The sequence below is a fragment of the Cajanus cajan genome, chromosome 2 (genome assembly GCF_000230855.2).
Source record: "Cajanus cajan strain Asha chromosome 2, NIPB_CcT2T_4, whole genome shotgun sequence".
Taxonomy (NCBI): Eukaryota; Viridiplantae; Streptophyta; class Magnoliopsida; order Fabales; family Fabaceae; genus Cajanus; species Cajanus cajan.
The window spans coordinates 44,944,943-44,954,947 of NC_138518.1; the positions used below are offsets into that span (position 1 = coordinate 44,944,943).

The 10,005-nt window shown below is 31.6% G+C and overlaps 1 protein-coding gene across 1 annotated transcript; it reads left to right on the forward strand.

Annotated features, from left to right (window-relative positions):
- The first annotated feature begins 1,355 nt into the window (after positions 1-1,355).
- Positions 1,356-7,409, forward strand: LOC109816202 (cation/H(+) antiporter 4-like). The gene is made up of 4 exons (XM_029274942.2): positions 1,356-1,752; positions 2,703-3,129; positions 3,901-4,487; positions 5,957-7,409. The coding sequence occupies exons 1-4, from the start codon at positions 1,489-1,491 to the stop codon at positions 7,061-7,063; spliced, it is 2,385 nt and encodes a 794-aa protein (XP_029130775.1). The 5' UTR covers positions 1,356-1,488; the 3' UTR covers positions 7,064-7,409.
- The last annotated feature ends 2,596 nt before the right edge of the window (positions 7,410-10,005 follow it).

Sequence of the window (10,005 nt, forward strand, 5' to 3'; positions counted from 1 at the left end):
CTGCTTATAAAAAAAATACAATGTACACAATTAAACTAAAAATTTATATATATGCAAAAGTAGTTTTTAATTTTATCCATAATTATTATGTCTATAAGAACAAAACACATGTAGGTATAGACAATTTATCTTATGATGAAATATTAAATAATAAAATATATATGCTTTATTTATTAAATTTTATTACATAATTTATTATTTATTAATTTTAAACTAGATTTAACTTTAAATAAATATTTTAAAATATAATTAAATCATGCAATAATAGTATTATAAATAATACGGTGTTTATATTATAACTCAATAAGTTAAATAATTTATTGATTTAAGTAATAAATTTGATCATGAGTGGTGTTATTTCTAATACTCATGGGCATAATTTTAAAAACCAGACCGGTCATCAAACCGGTTAAGATATTGAGTTCGTGAGTTAAAGGTTGAACCGGTAGGTTATTAATTGAACCACATAACCCAATTTTTATTAATTTGTTTTAAAAAAATATTCATGTTGAATATATTTTATACTTATAAATTTTAATAAATTCATATCCTATTTTAAATTTCAATTTTCAATTTATTTAAAATTATTTTTATTTTTATTTTGTATAAAGAAATACATAAACAAAATTACATGTTAAACTATATATTAATACAAATTAAAAATATAAATAATATGTACATATATAATATGCTTGCAATTGATATCACAAAATAATATATGTAATATCTACATAGATATTATATTATTAAATATATAATTTAAAATAAATAATTTACTATATAAATTATTTAAGTTGTATATATCACAAACAAATATATTAGAATAAGTAGTCATTGTTATGTTTAATAAGACTCTTTGCTGTTGTATTAAAAGATTCAATTCTCGTTGTTATTTTTGTTGTTTGTGGTCCTTTAAAAATATATTAAAAAAATTATGATTGAACCGGTTTGACCCACCGGTTCATTGGTTCAATTGAAAAATTGACTGGTTTAATCCAATTTAAAATGGGTCGAATGCATGACCAATCTAACTTAAGGTTCGGACTAGCTGGACCACTGGTTCTCGGTTCAACTGGTCCGATCCGGTTTTTAAAACACTGGACCAAATTTAGCCTTTATTTTATTACTCACTAACATTAACACGTCTGTATTTTGAAACAAAATATTATTTGAAACGTAGTTAAATAAATAATAGAAAAAAAAGGTCCAATGAAAAGGAAAATGAGACCCCAAACATAAACAAAAGTATGAGCCGTCACATAAAATGACTAGATGTTTTCTTGATCGAAGGAGAAGCTAATAAATTAGTGTGCAAAACCTAAGCATTTTCCTCAAAATAACCAATTACAAATTTGCAAACTAGGTTGCACCTCGTGTTTCCCTGTATCTAGTTGGTAAAGGCCCTAATTTACCTATCTAACGCACTTCGTTTTCTTTCCAATGTAATTCATTTCATCAATTGTTGCTGTTACCTGGGTTGCGACCAAGATGAATGCAAACCAAACGATCTTCTCTTCATACACGTTCATGTTTGCTGAACCTGGAAAGAGACATGAGATTTACAACGTTTGCATGGATCAGCCAATGAAGATAATTTCGAATGGCATTTGGACTCACCATCTTGGCGCAATCCCTTCACAATCTGCATTCACAATGCTTGAATTACAAATAGTTACCATTTTTGTCGTCACACAATGCTTCCATTTTATTCTCAAGCGATTAGGGTGCCCTTATTTTGTCTCACAAATAATGGTACATGTCTTTTTCTATTCTCATTTTTCCTGCTACTTTCAATTTCTCATTAATTTCTATAATCATTTGACTTTTGTTGAATACATTAGTTTCTTACGTATATAAACACGTCATTATCGGGGCATGAATCCACCAAACGCGCAATTGAATAAATAACTAATCCCATTCCTTGTAATAACAACATATGACAATCTCGACCCAAACTTTTAAGGAGATTAAAATATTCATTGCATTTTCCGAATTGTAGGAATTTTTACATTTTCTTACAGTTGTATAGTTTTTAAAAATTGATAAAAATAAATTACCGTTAGTTTTTTACAAAAGAATTAGTACCAACACAAGAGGTTTCATTGTTGTTTACTTGTATCTCATCTGTTTCTTCTCAATTACGCTGAACTTTAGTTGTAGCCATTGTTGCAAGTTACATACATTTCCCCAGATTTTATATGCTAGATGGGTACGAGTATATGATTTTTTTTAACCTTTTTCATTTTTCAACATGGTTGTAAACAAGTTGTCTTGAATGGATTAGCTTTGACCCTTGTAAACTTAAAAATTATAAAATAAAAAAAATAAAAAATCTATATTCTATCACCTTTTAATAATTAGCTTTTTTTTAATAAAAAAATTTATAAAAATGATCCTAATGAATATGAAACTTATGTTTCTATGCTTTTACTACTCAAATTTCTTTCTTCAATCACTAAACTAATCTTAATAGTAAATAATTAAGTTTTCTACCTTATTCTAAGTAAAAACAAGGTTAGAAAATTGATTGTAAGTGATTTCCTAAGAAAAATTGATTAATCAAGATGAATTTTTCTTTATCAATTATATATTAACAAAGTTTGCATCAAATTAAATGTATACATTAAAGAATTACAGCAATCATCTATGATATGTTAGGAGCATGAAGTAAGTAATTAAAGCCAAATTTGGATTTGTTTCAGGCTGGTTTTCTTCTAGGGCCATCAATTCCCACAGGACCATTGGAAAAGTACAAGCAGATGTTGTTTCCATTCGGGAGTCCAGACATCCTAAACACGGTGTCATCGTTGGGGTTCTCGTTCTTCCTCTTCCTAACTTCGGTGCAAATGGACCTAACCTTGATCATGAAAACGGGGAAGAAGGCATGGGTCATCGCAGGGTGCTCCTATTTCGTTCCCATATTTGTTGGCTTTGTCACCATGGGATTGTCAATGGATACGTGGAATAAATTCGTTGGAGAGGACGCCTTCACCACCTTGCCCATGGTCCTCATATCCCAAAGCGGTTGTTCCTTCGCCGTCGTCTCAAACCTTCTCAACGACGTCGGAATCCTCAACTCCGAACTCGGACGCCTCGCACTCTCCGCAGCTTTTGTCAACGATCTCGCTGGTATACTCAATATTTCTTAAAATGACACTATTATATATGGAATCCATATCAAGTTAATTAAAAACATGAGTTAGGTTATTTCATCCTAAAACAATAGATTTGAGTTTAATTTAACCCTATAAAATTAGCTTATAAGGTGAATGTTGTTTTTCACTTATATATATATATATTAAGTAATTAGTTGTTTTCCACTTATATATACTAAGTAATTATCTAATCTATAGTCGATGTGGGATTTTGATATTTACCAATACATCATCTCATGTACATCACTGTTGAACTTGATATGTAGATAAATAGTGGATGACCCTTTTTAATGATTTAAGATAAGTGACTTTTTTTAAGGAATTATGATAGTTCTGATACCATCTTAGAATAGTGGATTTGAGCGTAACTCAACTTTACATGACCAATTTATAAGGTGAATGTTGTTTTTCATTTATATATACTAAGTAATTATATATTCTCTAGTTGACGTGAGATTTTGATTCTTACTAATATTTCATTGCAACAAAATATAAAAAAGTTTTCAAATCTTAAAGTATCAAACTCCTATACTTATCATTTGTAATGTTTAGCGCATTTGTTATGAAAAATCATTTTATTGAAATCTAGCTAATTAATTAAGAATGTTGCCGACATTTGTCTAATACTATGGTATACGTTTTTAATAGTATATATTTTTGAATTATTATACTAGTAAAGTATCATAGAATTTCTCTAAAAAATTGTTTGACTAACTTTTTCCTAGTATGGGATTTGCATTTTCAGCTGGAATTGGGGCTGGATTTGCCACATCGTATGTTAGCAGCATGCATTTGAGTCCATCTACCCGTATTACAAACATGGTGGCATTTTTTGTTTATTTAATCTGCGTTCCACTAGTTTGCCGTCCAGCGATGAAGTGGGTTGTGAAGAACACCCCAGAAGGAAAATCCGTGGATAAGATATACATCTATGTGATCATTATAGTGTTGTTGGGATTGGCGTACGCTGCGGATTTTTTCCACTTGCCCTTCTTATCAGCAGCTGTTATGTTCGGTCTTTCTGTCCCCGAAGGTCCTCCTTTGGGGTCTCAATTGGTTTGCCAACTCGAGTTGTTCTCTACGTGGTTCCTCACCTCAATTTTCGTCACTTGTTGTGTCATGAAGGTGGATCTTACCGAATTTCACTCTATCAAATACGTTTTTGGCATATCCTTCTTCGTTGTACTCGTCTACGTGGTGAAGATGATATTGTGCATGGGAATTTCCCACTACTGTAACATGCCCTTCTCGGATGGCTTATGCCTTGCTCTCATTTTGACCTCCAAGGGTGTTGTCGATCTCTGCTCCTATACCCTAATCTACGACATCATGGTAATTATTATTCCCAAACACCAAGGTTATTCTTTGTTTTATGTTGTTAAACTTAGGACATCTCCGATTAAAGTTTTTACTGGGTTCTTAGATATAAGAATCAATTATAGTATATTTTATCGGTGGAACAATTTGTTATGTCATTCATGGTGTAAGAACTGTTCTTATATATATATATATATATATATATATATATAAAATAAAACATAAAAAGAAACCCTCAAAAACCAAGTTCTTATAAGAGAGAAAAAAAAAAGTGGATTTATTATAAAACACATATAAAGTTAGTTAAGAATCCAAATTAAGTTCTTTCTATAGAATAAAATATAAAGCAATTCTTAAATCTTACATAGACTCACAAAAAGTGCATTAAAAATCTAAAATGTTTTTTTTATTTTTTATCATTAAAGCATTTCTAATGGTAAAATTAGAACTATTAAAGTAGATTTCGGCCTGTGAGTCAATTCAACCTACCTTAAAAATGAGTTGGGTTAGGTCAATAAAATAAAAAAGAACTCTTAATTAGTTTAAAAGCTCACCTGATTCACTTTTAGCCCAGATCACCCAAGTTAAACCCATGGTGGGTCAGACTGGTCACCTAATCCACTTACATCCCCCATCAATCCAACCAACCAATGACTCACTTAATCATTTATTGTTATATATGTATTATTTTAATAAGTTACCATTTTTTTTGTAAAGGAAGATAAAATTGATGTTAAACAACATAAAATTGCTATAAATTTATTTACTTCCTCAAATGAAGTTTAATATTGATGAACAATTATTTCAATAGGAAGAATTTTTTATTTTTTTTGTTTTGATTATTTAAAGTTGTACACTTTTTTAATTAAGTTTAATGTTGTATACATGATATTTAATTTGACAATTTTTATTTTAGATTAGAGATTATTTTATATTAGAGTTTATTTTAAATTGAAATGTATTTTAAATTATATTTTATTTAAAAAAAAATAGGTACATTAGTGGGCCGACCCGTTTAACTTACCAACCGATGGTGGATTTGGCTAGATTTAAAAATTTTGAATATTAAAATTTGTGGGTCAATCTGAACCAACTTACTTAGAAAATGGGTTGAAGTGAAATAGGTCAAACGAGTCAAACTAACCTATTTTGACAATCCTAAATAAAACCTATTTTGAGTTCTTAATTAATCTATATTTTTTGAGTTTTAGAATATTATGTGAGATTTTAGAACTTTTTTTAATTTTTGTTCCAATAAAAAATTTAACTTGAATTCTTAATTTGTGTGTATTACATAATAGGTCCCACATTTTTATTTAAAATTATTTTATTATTTAAGAACCGATTCTTAAAAGCTTTTATATAAAAACGGTTCTTACACATGACATCCACCTCATTCTATTCTAATGATAAAGTTTGTATGAACTTGGAGATGGCTTTATAGATGCTAACTATTTTTGACAACTTCAACAATTATATTGCAGGCAGAGAATAAACAGTTGATATCTGTTATGGTGATCTCGGTGGTGATCCTAGGAACAGCTTCGGGCATTGGCGTGAAAGCAGCGTACGACCCTACAAGGAAATACGCAGGGTACCAAAAGAGGAACGTCATGAGCTTGAAGAACCACTCTGAGCTAAGGCTAGTGGCATGCGTACAAAAGCCATACCACACGAATGAGATCAAGAACGTGCTCCAGGTTTATTCTCCTATACCAGAGAACATACTAGTAGCGGATATTTTGCATCTCACAGAGCTAGTTGGAAGGTCCACACCCATTTTCATTGCACACAAACTTCAGCAGAAGCTAGGGTCTTCCTACAACTACTCTGGTGAACTCATTGTGGCCTTTGACCTATTCGAACGTGACTATGCTGGTTGCGCCACTGTCAACACCTACACAGCCATATCACCAGCGACACAAATGCATGAAGATGTTTGCTACCTTGCTTTGGACAAAAACGTATCACTCATCATTCTTCCATTTCATGTGAAATGGGGAGGGGATGGTTCCATAGAGTCAGAAGACATCAACATAAGGTCACTAAATTCCAAGGTTCTGGAAAAGGCACCATGCTCAGTTGGGATTCTAGTCAGCCGTGGCCTTTCTTGCTTCAAGTCAACGTTTTACAAAGTGGCCATGATTTTCTTGGGTGGACCTGATGATAGAGAAGCTTTGTGTTTGGCTAAGAGGTTTGCCAAAAACCTTGATAATACATTGTTTGTGTATAGATTGGAAGCAAATGATCGTAACATCACAGATTGGGAACACATGATTGATGATGAGGAGTTAAGGGAAGTGCGTGGAGCTTATGGTCAACTTGAAAATGTGACATATGTAGAGACAATCATAGATGATGCATCTCAAACAACGTGCATCATCAAAGATATAGCACGCAAGTTTGATTTTATTATAGTTGGGAGACGCTATGGGGTGAAAACTTCTCAGACTTTTGGGTTGGAAAATTGGACTGAATATTCGGAATTGGGAGTTATTGGTGATTTACTAGCTTCACAGGATACAGAGACTAAAGCTTCAATTTTGGTTGTTCAACAACAGTCAACAATGTCTGTTTCATCACAAAATTAGATACAATTAGTTGGGATAATCATTATAAAAACAGATTGATATATAAAAAGTACGGTCATTATAGGTACAATTAATTTACATATAGTTTACACACGATTTTAGTGTTGATTTTGCATGAGATTCAACAAGATATATAGTGTGTCATCATTGTTTGTACCTACATTTTTATCAATATTCCAATATATATTGTATCCATAGTATAGGTAAAATTAGCTTTTAGTGATAAGTATTGTGTCGCGATAGTGTATCACTACATGACAATTTTTTTTTTATAATAAATTTTGTTTTGGAATTTTTTTTTTCTATTTTTTTTATTGTATTTTGAGGCTTACTTCTATTTTAGTTTGATCAAGTTCTAATGTTGTTTCTCACATTTTCTCCTTCATTTTCATCTACGAATATATTTGTAGGAAATATTGTGTTTCAATTATCCTATAGTGAGCTTGTCACTTTCTGTCAACGAGTTCATACATCCATATTAGCATAGTAAAAAATATTAGGTATATAATAAGGTTTTAAATTGCAGTAGGAATCTCCGTGCAGTGTTTGTGTTGATACTGGTCTCTTGCAATTCATATGGTCCACAATCATAGTGTAATGCAATTACGGAATTCATTACAACCAAGTATTTGTTTTGAATCAACTAGAACCAATTTCTCCTATATTGTAACACATTCTGAATTCTTAGTTAAATTATTGATTGTTATCAGTGGGAAAACTATAAAGAAAACTCACACATGAAAAGAGGAAGACGAGAGAGAGGGAGGAAGAGACTTATAACTCAAGTTACTAATTGATTTTACTCACGAATTGATGCAAAACTTGCAAGACATATAGTATGTCTTTTATGCGCAAATAAAGCTAATAAAATATTAATATCCTTAAAGCATAAGAAAAGAAATGGCAAAGGCAAGCTAGTTGTTTTAATTGAATCCAAAACTCGTAACACTAGTACAAAAGAGATGTACTACGTCGAATATTTTGAGCTTTTTACGTCAGAAAACATGCTAACGTAAAAGCGGGAGACGTAAATTTTACGTCGGATTTGCAAAACCGACGTAAATTTACGTCAGACATTACGACATCCGACGTAAAAAAGTAGGAAAAAAAAACATAAAAATCCCAGCAGAACGGCTCGTTCTGCTTGCAGAACAAGCCATTCAGCTTCGTATAACAACCCAAAAGAAAACACTCACTACTTATACAAATAGAACAACCAAAAAATCAAATAAAACAGATAGTCAGAGTAGTAATGCGAAGTAGAAAAGTGCTAACGAAACCTTGATTCATACCTGAGAAGCAGCAACAATGTGCAAATGAGTAACAAAGAGTTCATCCCTCTACAAAAGACAAAAAAACGATTCAGTAACAAAGGAGAGGGAGAGGATTTAGAGAGAAAAAAATGAAAAGTGATGAAGAGTGAATGCGCGCGGTGTGTCTCGCGCTCTCTTATTCAAATTTGCGTCCTTTTTTACGTCGGACCTGGTAGGGTCCGACGTAAAAAGTCCAATCTACGTCGGACACAACACATCTCCGACGTAGATTGGACCTTTTACGTCAGACCCTACCAGGTCCGACGTAAAAAAGTTCGCAAAAATTATAAAAATGTCACCGCATTTTTTTACGTAGAATTTTCGTATTTCTGACGTCAAAGGGGGTGACGTAATATGCAGATTTTCCACTAGTGTAATGCTTAATTCCTAAGAAAACATTGCGGGTGATGCTGCTATATGGTGCAGTAAATTTTGAATATAATTAATGACTAAGCATGCATTTTGGCATTTTCTTTGACTCGTAAAATAAATCAATATTCAATGACTTCATAAAAATATATGTAACTTGCTCTTGAGTTGGACAATAACTAATTTCAACTTCTTTATCTATTATCAATTCTCATATCTTGTGAAATTAAATATCAATGTGTTTAAACCATCTAAGGAAAAAATGAATTTTGCTCAATGAAATTGTAGAGTTGATGTTATAAAATATTTTTGTGGGAGTATTTTGCTTCTAGTGCATTACTCCTAAAATTCTTCTAGGTCATATTACTTAGCTACAACTAGTTGCTGCAATGTATTTAGCTTTAGTGATAAAAAGTGCAACAATCGATTATTTCTTTAAAGACCATGATATTGCACCATGTTTTCTCTATTGTGCTTTTCTTGTTTCAACATCTTTTTCCCAGACATTCTCTATGTACCAACAAGCTTCACACAATTATTACAAGTGTAAAAAATTTCATCGGTCAAAATACCTTTGATGCAACGAAAATTTCTCTTTACTCCTTGCAAGTGACAAGTATGTGGCTTTTCAATGAATATGCTAAACAACCTGACTCCAAATACTATATATGTCTAGTTGCAGCCAAATATATCTTAGACTTCCTATTGGACTTTTGCATTAGGTTACATCCACCTTTTTGCCTTAACTTTCACTTGTTAGCTTTAATTTTTCTTCAACTAACATGGAAACTAGTTTCGAACTCTCGGTCTTCAATTTCTTCAAAATATCACCTCCATATTTCTTTTTGGGAGATGAAAGTTCCACCATCTTGTTGAATGACCTCAATGCTAAGAAAATAGAACATTAAGTCTTAAATTTTCATCTCAAAACAATTGATCGTAGTCTTCCTAAATACTACAATCATTTGTGGATTGTTGCTAGTAATGATTAGATCATCAACATAAAGGCACACAATAAGAATATCTCTTGGCCGAATCAATAAATTTAACATATAGAGTATGCTTAAAAGAATATCACCCAAAACCATGTTGTACAAAGTAAGAGTCAATTTTCTTATACCAAACTTTTGGTGCCTACTTCAATCCATACAAAACTTTCACTACAAGAAAATTTGAAATTACAGACGACCAAAATTCGTGGGTAATCCAAAAAATCCGTGGGTAACACTTCATTTCAAACGGATTACAGACGGATAATAA